The 16,001-nt window shown below is 37.1% G+C and overlaps 1 protein-coding gene across 2 annotated transcripts in view; it reads left to right on the top strand.

The window, feature by feature from the left end:
• Upf2 (UPF2 regulator of nonsense mediated mRNA decay) overlaps positions 1-16,001 on the top strand; it is a 99,806-nt gene that overhangs the window by 59,063 nt on the left and 24,742 nt on the right. For both annotated transcript variants that reach the window (XM_042685964.1, XM_042685965.1), the window contains exons 10-14: positions 4,310-4,423; positions 7,652-7,768; positions 9,550-9,735; positions 12,341-12,544; positions 13,139-13,414. In XM_042685964.1, coding sequence (XP_042541898.1) covers positions 4,310-4,423; positions 7,652-7,768; positions 9,550-9,735; positions 12,341-12,544; positions 13,139-13,414 — 897 coding nt within the window. The remainder of the gene's footprint in view (positions 1-4,309; positions 4,424-7,651; positions 7,769-9,549; positions 9,736-12,340; positions 12,545-13,138; positions 13,415-16,001) is intronic.

A 16,001-nucleotide genomic window follows, 5' to 3' on the forward strand; every position in this document is an offset into this window, starting at 1 on the left:
TGTCTTTGTCTTTTGCTTCCTTGAATCTACTTGATATTCTGTCCATAAATTTACAATATGTTTTATCTAACCGCTAAGAAGCCTCTAACATTCAGGAACCAGATTCTGGTGTTTACCAAATTGTGTTGTCATTTAACTCTCAAATCTAATTTCACATCTTCTCTTCACACTTCCTTCCACTGTCTTTTTCATTAACCTAGCTTGAGTCATGATAATAGATCTTAAGTCAGAATTCTATATGTTTTGTATCTAGACACAGTATATTGAATGAAGTACATGAAAATGTGGTGTCCCTTTTCTATTAGCCTTACTGATTTGTCAAATCAGAAAACTCTACTGTTTCTTTGACTAGTGAAATTGCCTTAAGTTTTGTTAAGCAGCTTTACATCTCAGCTGAGGTACCTCTCCCGCGTGTGTGTGTGTGTGTGTGTGTGTGTGTGTGTGTGTGTGTGTGTGTGTGTGTGTGTGTGTGTGTGTGTGTGTGTGTGTGTGTGTGTGTGTGTGTGTGTGTGTGTTGAACTCAAGACCTGAGTGCTGTCCTTTAGGCTGGCACTTGAGCCACATGTTCTTCTTCTGGCCTTTTGGTCGTGTGTGTGTGTGTGTGTGTGTGTGTGTGTGTGTGTTGAACTCAAGACCTGAGTGCTGTCCTTTAGGCTGGCACTTGAGCCACATGTTCTTCTTCTGGCCTTTTGGTAGTTTATTAGAGGTAAGAGTCTCACAGACCATCCTGCCTGTGCTGAACTTTAATCCTCTCTCAGCCTTTTGAGTAGTTAGGACAACAGACAACTATTCCCTTTGTCTTTTGTTCTCATAGTGTTTCATGAATGAGTTGTTATATGTATAATTGCTATTAATTTTTACTTAGAAACACTTTGCCATATCAGTTAAAACATTCCTTAAACATTATTATTATTTTTATTTTTTTTTGTCGGTCATGGGGCTTGAACTCTGGGCCTGAACGCTGTCAGCTCTTCAGCTCAAGACTAGTGCTCTACCACTTGAGCTACAGCGCCACTTCTGGTTTTCTGGTGGTTTATTGGAGATAAGAGTTTCACGGACTTTCCTGCCTGGGCTGGCTTTGAACCGCAATCCTCAGATCTCAGCCTCCTGAGTAGCTAGGATTACAGGTGTGAGCCACCAGCGCCCGGCCCTTAAACATTATTTTAAGGATTATATAAAAGAAAATTTTCTTTTGCCCTGTACTTGGATTGGTTCCTATCAAGTGAAGCTTAGTCACCACCACTGTCATTGTCCTAATCATTATCATTGTTGTACCAAGTGGACAGGTAGGTTTGGGGAGTTAACTAACTTGCACAAGCTCATGATATTCTTCCAAATGACCACAAGGCTGCTAAAATTCTGGCTAAAGAGCTTTTGATGGGGCTGGGAAGGTGGCTCAGTGGTAGAGCACTTGCCTTGCATGCATGAGGCCCTGGGTTCGATTCCTCAGCACCACATAAGCAAAAAGAAAAAAGCCAGAAGTGGCGCTGTGACTCAAGTAGTAGAGTATTAACCTTGAACTGAAGAGCTGAGGGACAGTGCCTACGACCAGAGTTCAGGCCCCACGACCGGACCCAAAAAATAAAATAAAAAAGAGCTTTTGATGTTTCATTTGAGTATAATGCATTTATAAAGGTTAGGTATTTCATTTATTTATTTCTTTTCCCTATATATATATATATTTTTCAGTACTGGGGCCTGAACTCTGGGCCCAGGCGCTGTCCCTTAGCTCTTCAGTTCAAGGCTAGTGCTCTACCACTGGAGCTATAGCACCACTTGCGGCTTATTCTGCTTATGTGGTGCTGAGGAATCGAACCCAGGGCCTCATGCATGCAAGGCAAGCAGTCTACTACTGAGCCATCTTCCTAACCTTATTTCATTAATTTTTAATCAGTAAACATTTAGTGTCCATGTATTACACATGAGATGGATAAACTTGATAACTGATATTTATTGAAGCCTTTCACTTTTCTGTTTGTACATATATTAACTTACTTGAGCTCCATTTTACAAAATAGGAAGTCGAGACCGAGCTGGTTAGTGATAGGGCTTTAATTTAAGCCCAGCAAAACTGAGCTACAGTTCAATACCCCATTCACTCTTGGAATTCAAAAAGAAACCTAAATTAATAAACCAGTTTTTTTGTGAGTACTGCTTGTCAAACATCTGTGAAAGTATCTTTCTTTTTTTTTTTTTTTTTTTTTGGTCGGCCGTGGGGCTTGAACTCTGGGCCTGGGCGCTGTTCTTCAGCTCAAGGCGAGCCGCTCTACCACTTGAGCTACAGCGCCACTTCCGGTTTTCTGGTGGTTTTTTTTTTTATTGGAGATAGGAGTCTCACGGTCTCTCCTGCCCGGGCTGGCTTTGAACCGCGATCCTCAGATCTCAGCCTCCTGAGTAGCTAGGATTACAGGCGTGAGCCACCAGCACCCGGCTTGTGAAAGTATCTTTCTGAAGACTATACTCCTTCTAGATTATATCACTAGTTATCCAGTATTGTTTTAGCTAGTCAATGTCAAAATGGGAGTTTAATTCTTTTGTTTATTAAAGTATAATTTTTTGTGATTTTATTTGAACTCTGGGCCTGGGCACTGTCCCTGAGCTCTTCAGCTCAAGGCCAGTGCTCTACCACTTGAGCTACGGAGCCACTTCCCGTTTTCTGATGGTTAATTGGAGATAAGAGTTTCACAGACTTTCCTACCCAAGCTGGTTTTGAACCTTGATCCTCAGATCTCAGCCTCCTAAGTAGCTAGGATTACAGGCGTGAGCCACCAGTACCCAGCTTAGTTTATGTTTTTTATATATATATTTTTGTGTGTGTGTGTGAAAATACTGTACAGAGGGGTTACAATTACATGGGCAAGATAATGAGTACATTTCTTATCAAGCATTGTAGCCTCCTCCTTTGTTTCCCCTTCCCATCCCTTCCCATCTTCCCTCCCGCCCTGCACCCCCCCTCCCGTCCAATCCTCCCTGCTCCCTCTGCCCCCCCTAGTTTATGTTTTAAAGTCAGTTATTGTCAACTTCTAGTTTGCTTTGAAATTTTAGTAAATATGGTTTTACTTAAAACTCCTTAAGAATCAAAATTCTGAATACCTATTCTGCTTGCTATAGAAAGGAGTTCCTTTAAAATTTTCAAATTCTATTGAAATAAAACCAAATCGGTAAAAGTTTATAAGTGACTGTCACTAAGTATCGAGGTGCTAGTGAGTTTAGACTTTCACTTGAATCCCAGCATGTAATTGTAGATAATGTAGTGGAATTCTCAATTTGCAATTGGGAGGTTTGGGTCTTGGTATTAATCCTTAGTCACATCATTTTATATCTTTGTGTTCTTTTTTTGTTTAAAAAATACCTGTTTAGGGCTGGAGGTGTGGCTCAGTGGTAGAGCGCCTTCCTAGCAAGTGCTAAGGCCCCCAGAGTTCAAACCTCAGTGTCATTAAAAGAAGGGAGGGGAGGGGAGAGGAGAAAAAAAACACACAAAACCATATTTAATCACAGTAGTAAGTGTGGTTCCATTCTCAGAATGTTCTCTGGAAAATGTCGAGCTTTAAACTAATTAAAGGTAAAACCATATTCAAGTAAAAGATGTCTAGGCTATAGGTTTGCTTTTCTGACTAAACTATTCTGAGGTTAAATCTAATTGCATTTATTTTAATGTAGCTGTTCATATTACACTGTTCCATTGGAATTTATATCTTGACATATGTGTCATTAGGTAGAGGACTTGAAGTTTCATAGTATTTGAGCTTTGACCCATCACTGCAACTAGCAATAAAAAGCAGCAGTGATTATATTGCATGTATCATTGTAGTGAACTTATAATTGAAAATAAAATGTTGTGATTAAACCAACAAGCTTTACTTAGCATTTTGCTTAAATGTGCTTTCAGCATTTATATTTTTTATAGCAGCATTCCTTAAACTATGTTCCTTATAATAAAACTTAGTGGGCTGTTAACTGATATGGTAACATTTTAAAAGGAAGGTTTATGTTCAAAAAAACTTGAGAAATGTTAATTTAAACAGTTAAATAGTTGTGTGTGTGTGTGTGTGTGTGTGTGTGTGTGTATTGTGTACATGTGTTTTAAGAGCCTCTTTAAGTATGAGAAAATGCATTTTTTCTCCAAATTCTTTGCTATCCAACTGTTTTGTAGAACATTTTATAGGGTGGGTATTATATAGAAGGTAATAAGAATTTAAGCACAATTTGAAATGCTTGGAGTGAATTAAAACATATTAAAAATAGTAGTTCTTATCACAGTGATTCAGAATGTAGATTATTTCAGCAATATTTTTTCTTTTAATCTTAGGTTCGAAAAAAGGACCAGATCAATATTGAAACAAAGAACAAAACTGTTCGTTTTATTGGAGAACTAACGAAATTTAAAATGTTCACAAAAAATGATACACTACATTGTTTAAAGGTTAGTGCCAATTTGTTTCTAATAGAAAATTTTGAAGTACTGAATAAAATGGAATAATTAAATATTTGATGAGTTAAAAAGCAAAGTAGAAAACAAATAATAAGATGGTAGAAGCAACTACAACTGTATCATCAGTACTCTTTATGTTTTATGTAATTTATGATAAAATACATCAAGTTAAAGCTATAACAACATAAGACTTGATTTAAGACAACAACTGTGGCACTTGTCAAAGCTGTGTGGGAAACAGATCAGAGGATTGTGGTTCTAGACCAACCAGGGCAGAAAATGTCTATGAGAGGGAAGTCTATGGAAGGAAGCTGGACTCAGTGGAATGTGGTTATCACTTGAGCAAAAAAATAGGGCTGGAGACATGGCTTAGCCTAGCAAGCATATTCTGCAAATACTAATCTGAATTAAAGTAGTTCCACTAAACTATTTTCAAAGTAGTCTTTAAGACATGAAGCATTATTAGAAATTAAGGACAGTTCACAATGATGAAGAGGTCATTTTTGTGTATGTGTGCTGGTCCTGGAGCTTGAACTCTGGGTTTGGGCACTGTCCTTAAACTTTTTTTTTGCTCAAGGCTAGTGCTCTACAGTTTGATCCACAGTTCCATTTCCAGCTTTTTGGTGATTCTTTGGAGATAAGAGTTGCACAAACCTTTTTCCTGCCCATGCTGGCTTTAAACTGCGATCCTCAGGTCTCAGCCACCTGAGTAGCTAGGATTACAGGCATGAGCCACTGGTGCCCAGCTAAGATATCATTTAACAGCAAAGTATTATCTTCCTGAGTATGTAGCCAATAAGAGAGCTATAAAATATATAAAACAAAAAAATCATAACAGGGAAGCAAAAAAGTCTACAATTATAGTAGGAGACATGAAAAGAGCTCAGTATGTACTGCCCAGAATTTGATTAGCAGAGTTACCAACTTGATGTAATCAACATCCCAACAGCAACAGGATTCATAATCCTTAAATGCACATAGATTATTTACCAAAATCAACTAGAAAGGAATTCTGAGAAAACTGTCTGTCTACAGTGGAATTAAATGAGAAATCAGGTTTTTTTTGTTTTTTTTGTTTTTGCCGGTCATGGGGCTTGAGCTCTGGGCTTGGGCGCTGAACTTGTGCTCTTCAGCTCAAGGCGAGTGCTCTGCCACTTGAGCCACAGCACCACTTCCGGTTTTCTAGTGGTTTATTGGAGATAAGAGTCTCACGAACTTTCCTGCCCGGGCTGGCTTTGAACCGTGATCCTCAGATCTCAGCCTTCTGAGCAGCTAGGATTACAGGCATGAGCCATGGGCGTCCGGCTTAAATGAGAAATCAGTAACAGCAATTGTAAGTGGTAGAACTGATGACAAATGAATAATTCTTCTACAGTTGAAATCAATTATTCCTTTACTGAAATTGTTTTTCTTTATAATAAGTTTTCTATCAGCTGGGATTTCCTTAGCATATTAATAGGTCCATCATACAAAGTAGATGTTATCAATTCATAGATTTAGAACACCATGAGTTAAACAGCTATGTTCACTGTATTTAAATAGGTAATAACCATTGTATAACATTTAAAGGATTAAGGTCTCTAAACTTCATTGGAGCTTCTTAGGAGATTGGTGTTCAAATGACATTGTAAGAGATTATAGAAAATTTCTCAATGCTGTAATTGAAAGGACACATACTATGAACAATTTAAATGTATTAGCATATTTCTTTGTGCTAATTCCAAAAGATATAGAAGAAGAATATGTATTTATTGACTGGCAGATTCTCTTTAAGTATAGAAATAGTCATCAATATGTACACATATTTATTTACAAGGATGTCCTTTCTCTTTTAAAAATAATTTTTTTGAGACTCTCACTAAGTTGCACTGGAAAGCTGCCTCAAACTTGAGGTCCTTAGCTGGGTGCCAGTGGCTTATGCCTGTAATCCTAACTACTCAGGAGGCTGAAAGCTGAGGATGTGGTTCAAAGCCAGCTTGGGCAGGAAAATCCATGAGACTCTTATCTCTAATAAGCCACTAGAAAACCAGAAGTGGCGCTGTGGCTCAAGTAGTAGAGTGCTGGCCTTGAGCTGAAGAGCTGAGGGACAGCACCCAGGTCCAGAGTTCAAGCCCCACAACCGAAAAAACAAAAACAAAAAATGAAGTTCTTCTTCCTCAGACTTCTGAGAGATTTCTAGCAAATGCCACTAGACCCACATTCATGCTATTTTATAGCAAAGAATGGGAGACAGTTTGGATGCCTAATAAATCAAGTTTTAATATAGTTCATCTTACGACATAGTGTATACCTTAATAGCTGAAGAGCATTGTAAGAACATAAAAACATAGTTTGATTCAATGAAACTAAATTGTTAAAGATGATAACACATATCTAAGTTGTTTCAATTTTTAAAAAATGTACATAGAAAGGATTAGGGTAGAACTAAAATGTATGGTTATATGTTTAGAAATTTTATACAATAAGCACATGATACTTGATCAATATTAATTGAGAAAATGTTATTGCTATATGTAGTCTATATTTCATTTATATCTGATAATATCTCAAGGGCTTTGATATACATATTTCTGAAAGGAAAGTATTAAATATGTTCAAGATTTTCTATAAATATTTGATGGCAGAACACAGAGATGCCCAGCAATGAAACTTACTAAAAGTGTACTGGATTTTATTTTTACCTTGACATTTCAAAAGTTGGCCGGGAGGGTGGCTCAGTACTAGTGTGCTTGCCTTGGATGCATGAGGCCCTGGGTTTGATTCCTCTGCACCACATAAGCAGAAAAAGCCAGAAGTGGCGCTGTGGCTCACGTGGTAGAGTGCTAGCCTTGAGCTGAAGAGCTGAGGGACAGTGCTCAGGCCCAGAGTTCAGGCCCCAGGACTGACAAAAAAAGAAAAAGAAAAGTTGTTTTTTTTTTTTTTTCCCCCGGTTGTGGGGCCTGAACTCTGGGCCTGGGCACTGTCCCTCAGCTCTTCAGCTCAAGGCTAGCGCTCTACCACTTGAGCCACAGCGCCACTTCCGGCTTTTTTCTTTTTGCTTATATGGTGCTGAGGAATCGAACCCAGGGCCTCGAGCATGCAAGGCAAGCGCTCTACCACTGAGCCACCTTCCCAGCCCAGAAAAAGAAAAGTTGTTACACACACTGGGTGTATATACTTTTTTCTCTACTAGGATTGAAGGGTTGTCTTTGTAGTTTTTCATCATTCTTGTTATTCCAGATGCTTCTATCAGACTTTTCTCATCACCATATTGAAATGGCATGTACCCTACTGGAAACATGTGGACGATTTCTTTTTAGATCTCCAGAATCACACCTGAGGACCAGTGTACTTTTGGTAAGAGCTTAAGCATCTTGGTAAGAACTTTAGGTTCTTGATTTATTTCAGTGGTTAAAATATTGACCAGGGCTGATTGTCTTTCGCTGCCATATGAATACAAACATTTCTCTGTGAAGTAGAACATCTCTTACATATGGAGAAGCAATTCTGAAATGTGACATAGCTACATTTGAACTCATAAATAGCCCAGTATTTCTCCCAGTTTAGGATGGTTTTGTGTGTATGGAAGAGCGGATCTTGAAGATGCATGTGTTTTTGAAAATTTATTTATTCGTATATTGTTAAGTATTAATTATGTACCTGCTTGGTAATATTTTAGGTCCCAAGTATACAACAGTAAAGAAGACATTCAAGCGTATATAACACAGTTATCTCCACTCTCCCTCAAATTCTTTTTTTGTTTGTTCTGGGGCTTCAAAGGTCCTGGGTGGTGTCCCTGACCTGTTTGCTCAAGGCTAGTGTTCTTCTACTTGAGACACAGCTCTACTTCTGGCTCTTTTGGTAGTTTAGTGGAGATAAGAATCTCATAGACTTTCCTGCCCAGGTTAGCTTCAAACCATGATCCTTAGATCTCAGCCTCCTGAGTAGCTATGATTATAGGCATCCACCCTAGTCCACAACGCCTTTATGAAGCTCATCATTGATTTCGCTGGGCAAACCCAGAAACTACAATGTACTTTGTCTGTATGACTCAGCCTCTCTACAGCCTCAAGCTGCTGCCCCAGTTGTGATTTAAATCAAGTCTTATGTTCTACAGCTTTAACTTGATATACTTTATCATCAGCTACATAAAACATATTAGTTAACTGATGATACAGCTGCAGTTGCTTCTATCATCTTACTGTTTTCCATTTTGCTCATGTATTATTTAATTTTATTATTTTAATTATTTTTCTTTCTACTTGTTTGGGTTTTTTTTTTTTTTTTTTTGTCAGTCTTGGGCCCTGAACTCTGGGCCTGGGGGCTGTCCCTCAGCTCTTCAGCTCAAGGTGATCACTCTACCACATGAGCCACTGCACCACTTCTGGCTTTTTCTGCTTATGTGGTGCTGAGGAATCGAACCCAGGGCCTCATGCATGCGAGGCAAGCACTCTACCACTCAGCCACCTTACCAGCCCTTGTTTGATATTTTTTAATTCATCAAATATTTAATTATTCCATATTATTCAAGCACTTGCCTGTCATCCATCCCAAGCTATGGTGGGAAACTAAGACCAGAGGATTGTGGTTCTAGGCCAACCAGGGCAGAAAAGGCCAGCTTGGCCTTCTTTCAGTTCCTGGATCATACCAGTCTCACTTTGTTTTCAGAGCCTCTGTTCTTGCTGTGCTTTCTGCTGTGCACACTCTTCTGTGGTTCTGAAGCTTTGCCATCTTGCATATCCTAGCTTGAGTGTCACTCAGAGTGTTCTTCCCTGTCTACCCTTAAATAAGTTTCCTTTTATTCTGTGTCTTATTATCATGTCTTTTCTATACACCACTGGTCACAATTATTATTGAAAAGCTTAATAGTTTGTTTACTTGTCTCACTATACTGGACTATTAAGTTGCAGGAAAAGAGTCATTTCTGTCTTCTTCATTATTGAATTTTTATTACCTGGCATATTGTTCAGCACATAATATGTGCCAAGTAAAATATTTTCTTGAATGGTTGAGTGAGTGCAGAATTAGTATTTGTGTGTGATGGTCCTAGGTTTTCAATGTGGTTCATACTTACTGGACAAGAGTTTCACTATTTGAGCCATGAAAGTGTTTGGGTTAATTTGATTGTTTTATTTTAGGAGCAAATGATGAGAAAGAAACAAGCAATGCATCTTGATGCAAGATATGTCACGATGGTAGAGAATGCCTATTATTACTGCAACCCACCTCTGGCTGAAAAGACCGTAAAAAAGAAACGACCTCCTCTTCAGGAGTATGTACGGAAGCTTCTCTACAAAGATCTCTCTAAGGTTACCACTGAGAAGGTAATCTTAGTCATGTCCCCTCTTAACTGTCAGTGGAATACTTGTAGTAGTGGTAGTGCTGTTATATAGAAATTCAAGCAAGGTAGAGGTGGACCCTGCGTTGACTGATTTTTGTGGAGTTCATCCTTTGAAGGGATATGTATGATGGCATGTCATATTTGAGACATATTTGTTTTCTTAAAACCTTTTTTTTTTTAAGTTTAGTTTAGCTTTTTTTCCAATTGTGGTACTTGAACTCAGGATGTGGAGCTGGATAGGCAGGTACTCTACTGCTTGAGCCACATTGTTACCTTTTTTTTGAGATGGCCTTTTGCCAAGGCTGGCCTGGAGCAAGATTTTCTTTTCTTTCTTTTTTTTTTTCAAGAATTTCTTATTTATGTAACCCACCTTAGCTGAGATGGGGGGTTTGTGAACTTTTTTGCTCCAGCTGGTCTGGAACTGTAATCCTCCTGATCTCAGCCTCCCATGTAATGTGCAGGGATGAGCCTGCTAAATTTTGACACCACATACAAATTTGAAACTGTTTGCCCTTAAATATGTTGCATCATTACAGAAGCACTTAACATTCTGTGGGCTTTAAAAAAGATCATGATCCCTCTGAAATTTTATAATTTTGAGTATCTGGCTATCTATACTTTCTAGGCAAGTGCTTTGCCACTGAGCTATATCCCAGCCCTATCTACTTTCTAGCGAGAAAAGGGTCTATAGTTTCTTTGGATTCTTGGGTCAATTTTCAAGAAAGGTTAGGAAGCACTGACCTGTTATTCAAAACATATCCCTGGGGTGCTCTATAAGACGAAACATAACAGTTTTCTTTTCAAGGTAGAAGGTAATAAGGAATGATAGTACAGCTTTGGAAGTTAGACCTTTCGGGTTTGTCAGTAGTGATTGTTTAAAATAATTTTTATGATTGGCTAAACTGTTTGGATAGTATTGAATGTTGTGTGGTGTGGTAGAGGTGATAGAAGAACACAGAGGCACTATGGATATAGGGGTAGGGAGACATAGAGGAATATTTTCCAGTCAGCCAATTGAACCCATTTTCTTCTTCTTATGACGATGTTAAAAACTTATTTTGGTGGAGCTCTGCAAGTTTCTAGTTACTAGTAGAATTTTTGAAATAGTAAAGCTAACATTTACAGGCCATTTATAATGTGATGGGCACTTTCCTATGTACTTCAGATATTTTAGTTTGCTGAATCCTAACTATAAAGTGTGAGTAATTTTAAGTTGTTGTAACCCAATGCTTTTAAAGTACTATATTCCTTTTTGTGGGGAGGGAGTCATAGTGTGGTTTTGAACATAGGGCCTTGTACTTACTAGGCAGGCACTCTACCACTTGAGCCATTTCCTTAGCCATAGATAGAGAGATAGAGAGATAGAGAGATAGATAGATAGATAGATAGATAGATAGATAGATAGATAGATAGATAGATAGAGACATCCATCTCTACATCAGAGCTAGATCTATCTATCTATATATTTTTTTTTTTTGGATTTTTTTTTTTTTATTGTAAAGCTACTATACAGAGGGTTACAGTTACATGAGTGAGGTTATGAGTACACTTCCTCTTGAACATTGTTACCCCCTCCATTGTTTTCCCCCCACCATCCCCTCCCTCCCTCCCTTCCCCGAGGTTCTTTTTTATCTATATTTTTTATGTGTTGGAGCTTGAACTATAAACCTTGTGCTCTAACTTGGCTTTTTTCCCTCATTGATGGTATTCTACCAACTTGAGCCATGACTCTACTCCCAGCTTTTTTCTGGGTAATTAGAGGTAAGTCCCTCAGCTTTTTCTGCTCAGGTTGATTCCAAATCACGATTTGTAGGTCCTAGCCTTCTGAGTAGCCTTCTGAGCCACCAGTACCTTGTCCCGTCTGTTTAAAGTTGTCTTTGAACTAGTTGGCCTTGAGTTTATGTGTTTGTTAAAAATTGATAATTTTTTTTAAAAGTGAGATTTTTTTTTTTTCCCCCCACCAAATGACACATAAAAGAATACATTACTTTTGGTACCTTAGCTATTCTTTCAGTGACCTGTGTATGTGACACCATACTGTTAGCCTGACTGAAGACCTAGTGGCTTTAGAAAATTTGAGGGAATTAAGGAAAGGCTTTTGAAAAATGAGAACAAATTTACTGTAATTAGAAAATTTGCACTTTTTCTCTCTAAAGTAAAGGAGTTAATAGGCTTTCTAAAATACTTACCAGGGCTGGGAAGGTGGCTCAGTGGTAGAGCGCTTGCCTTGCATGCATGAGGTCCTGGGTTCGATTCCTCAGCACCACATAAGCAAAAAGAAAAAAACCGGAAGTGGCGTTGTGGCTCAAGTGATAGAGCACTAGCCTTGAGCTGAAGAGCTGAGGGACAGCGCCCAGGCCCAGAGTTCAGGCCCCACAACCGGACCCAAAAAACAAACAAATAAACACAAGAGTCTATCTGAAAAACAGGCTAAAAACTAAAAGGCTGGAGCACAAGGCCGTAAGTTAAAATACTTACCAGTTGAAAATTTTGCTGCCTCTTTACAATAATAATAAAGCAACCTGTAAAATTTGTTCATACTTTTTGTGCTTCTCCTAATAATTTAGACCAAATTTTTTTTTACCTAGGTTTTGAGACAGATGAGAAAGTTGCCCTGGCAGGACCAAGAAGTGAAAGACTATGTTATTTGTTGTATGATAAACATCTGGAATGTGAAATATAATAGTATTCATTGTGTAGCCAACCTCTTAGCAGGATTAGTGCTCTATCAAGAGGATGTTGGCATCCATGTTGTGGATGGAGTTCTAGAAGATATTCGATTGGGAATGGAGGTAACAAGGACTTCCTTTAAAGTCACCATCTTTAAATCCTATTTGTAATAACCTTAATGTATTAGATATCCTACTGTGATCTCAGGTGAGCCCTGGAGTGTTTTTTTGTTTTTTACTTTTCTGTAGTTTTTTTAAGCATGTTTGGATAGTTTTTATTAATTATAGGTCACTATTAAGAATCATCTGACATGAATCTGTAAACCTATTAATTTAGAGGAAGTTGATGATCATTTTATAAAGACATTTTATAAGTGCTTTCCTTTTATTGTTAAACTTTTTTTTGTACTGTTTTTAATTCATAGGTTGCAGAGAAAATAGGTTATGAGAAATAAGAAGAATTAATTACCTTTCATCTGTTTGAGAAAACAGTTCATTTAGTGTTAGCTTCATACTTGATAGAATATCTAACATGTTCTTTTTATTAAAACATTTTCAAGATAGACAACCAGAAGTGACCATATTATTAAAAGAGGAGTATAGAATCATTGCTGTTTGTCTGTTGTGATCTTTGAGTACATTGATACTGTTAAAGTATAGATTTACAGTACATTACTTCTCTTCAATAATAATTTGTGCTTTTGTTTTGTTTTGCAGGTTAATCAACCTAAATTTAATCAGAGGCGTATCAGCAGTGCTAAATTCTTAGGGGAACTTTATAATTATCGAATGGTGGAATCAGCTGTTATTTTCCGAACTCTTTATTCTTTTACTTCATTTGGTGTTAACTCTGATGGTTCTCCAAGTTCCCTGGACCCTCCTGAGCATCTTTTCAGAATTAGACTAGTATGCACTATTTTGGATACCTGTGGCCAGTACTTTGACAGAGGTTCCAGTAAGCGGAAGCTCGATTGCTTCCTTGTATATTTTCAGGTATACAAGCAGAATATGTGAATACGCAGTTTGGCATTGTATGTCCTACAAAAATATTAGCAAAGAAGTGCTATAGTATATATATATATATGTAATACATATTCATACATATTAGAATTAATGTATTCCTGTAACAATGCTTTTAGAGATTTCAAAATTTAATGATGGATTTTACTGTGTGGGCATTATAATTGCTTGCAACATTTATGCTTGATAATGATTCATCAATTTTGAATTATTTTGGTTGTACTTAATAAGCTTGGTAAAATAGTTTATAGGCTATGGAAGTTGAAGTAGTAATTCATTAATTAAGTTTATGATTGTTTTCCTTGGATGTGTGGATGTGTGTCAGTCCTGGAGTTTGAACTCAGGACCTGACAGTCATTTTATAGTAACATTTTATTAGTACTGTTCCTGAGCTTTGGTGTTCTAGGCTAGCGGTCTACCACTTGAGCCACAGCTCTACTTCCAGCTTTTTTTTTCTTTTTGTAATTAATTGGATATAAGAATCTCATGGACTTTTCCTACCTGGGCTGGCTTTGAACTGCAATCCTCAGATCTCAGCCTCCTGAGTAGCTAGGATTACAGGCATGAGCCACCAATGCCCAGCATAAATTTGTGATTTTTAAAATTTGTTTTTGAGATTGAGATTTGCCATCTAGCTTTGGCTGGCCTCAAATTTGAGATCCTTATGTAATCTTCCAAGTGCTTGGATTACAGGCATATATTTCTGTACCTAGCTCCACTTGTGTTTTTGTACATTTGATAACATCTCTTTCCTCTATGTTTTGGTTTATGTGTAAAATTCTAATTGTTGCCACTTTGGGGAAATGTTATTTAACACAGAGAGAAATATTATTCATTTATTAGTAAACTCTTAGGTTGTGCTTCTTAATATTAATTTCAGCTAATCATATACCCTTGCAATTTAAAACACGTACAATATAAATTAAGTTTAGTACAAATACAGGAATATTACTACAAATCCAATAAAATTTATGCCTCAGAAGTTAACTTGGAGGTTAACTCCAAGTTGGTTGTAGCCCAGCCACTATTTCCTGTGAAATAGTGTTGTAAGTATGGATTAGAGTGGATAGTTCATTGTCAAGGCTTGAGATGTTAGAGTTTATTAGAGTTAAAACCAATAGAGTCCTGTGTTTTGAGTAATCAGAAATCTTTAGCCATTTCATTTACCCATTGATAAAAAATGGATTTATTACAGCTTGAGGCGTCAAATATATATCCACATAGTGGCTGTTATTGACTTGGGGTAAATAGTCTTGGGAATATACTGTTAACTGTGTCCTACCACCATACCTTTGCAATGTTATGCCTTATTTTCTGAATTGATGATCATAAAATGAGAAATTGCAGTTTCCTATTGTATCTAAGGACTATCTTTAATTGAAGACAATTAAAAAAAGAGAGAGTAGCTCCAAAATGGCAACCCTAACTATTAGCATTTTCTTTTAGAGAGAAACCTTATTTGGACTCTGCCAATCTAGTAGGCATAGAGAAAAGAATCACTCTAAAATATCCAGGAGCATGTGCATGTATGAAAATAGAATAATAAATCCTGGTTTTAAGGAAGTTCAAAACCGAGGAGGTGGGATAAGGATTCATGATGGGGATAAACTTGATCAAAATACATTATATGCATGTACGGAAATATAAATGAAACCCATTTGTATAATTAATATGCACTAATAAAATGCACAAAAGGAAATATCTAGGAGCTGAAACAGACCAAGCTATTTTCCAAATTAATTATAATATAGTACTATAGCAGAAATGTATCTAGGGAATGGAAGTCAGCAATGAGTGAGGTCTGGGAAATGATACATTATATTCTCCCTAGTAGAGTGAAGGGTTAAGTTTTTGAAGGTCATCAGGTGCAGTGCTTCTGAAACTGACATTGCCTGGTAGCATTGTTAAGATACAGATTTTGATTCAGTGTCTAGAGTGATGGCCTAAGAGTCTTTGTAAAGCACCTCCAAGGATGGTCTACACTTTGAATTGCAGGGACCTAGCACAGCCTGGATAGAAGGCATGAAGTACCAGAGGTATAACTCTTTGTATGCCAATTTAAGAATTAGAAAAAGGAAAAATTTGAATGAGGAATCCATATTATGTGGAGAGGGAAAATATTTATACAGTGCCATATATACAATAGATGTTGAGTTAATGTTTGTTAATGATTCTTTGTTTTTATATTTTTAAAAAATCATGTCTCCAGATACTTTTATTGATCCCTTTGAAAATAGTAGTAGGTAACAGTAGGAAAATAATGAAAATGTAGCAAAACTATATTTTAATAGAATTAAATATGTAAACCTGGTTTGGGGTATGAGAGTAGAGTTTCTGCCTTGGTTTCAGAGTAGCTGAAAATTAATTTGGTATTTCGTTTATAATTTTTCCTTGTGTTTTAAACATAAAAGCTGTGATACAATAAAAAGATATTTAAAGTCACTATGTGGCTTAAAAACTATATAGATAGAGGAAAATTATTGGGATTAGTATCATTACTATTGGCCATTAATAAAAATGATAGGTTCTTGTAAAAGCTGTTAGCTTAGTTTTTATAACT

The sequence above is a fragment of the Dipodomys spectabilis genome, unplaced genomic scaffold (genome assembly GCF_019054845.1).
Source record: "Dipodomys spectabilis isolate Male_0828 unplaced genomic scaffold, ASM1905484v1 ptg000096l, whole genome shotgun sequence".
In the NCBI taxonomy this organism is placed as follows: Eukaryota; Metazoa; Chordata; class Mammalia; order Rodentia; family Heteromyidae; genus Dipodomys; species Dipodomys spectabilis.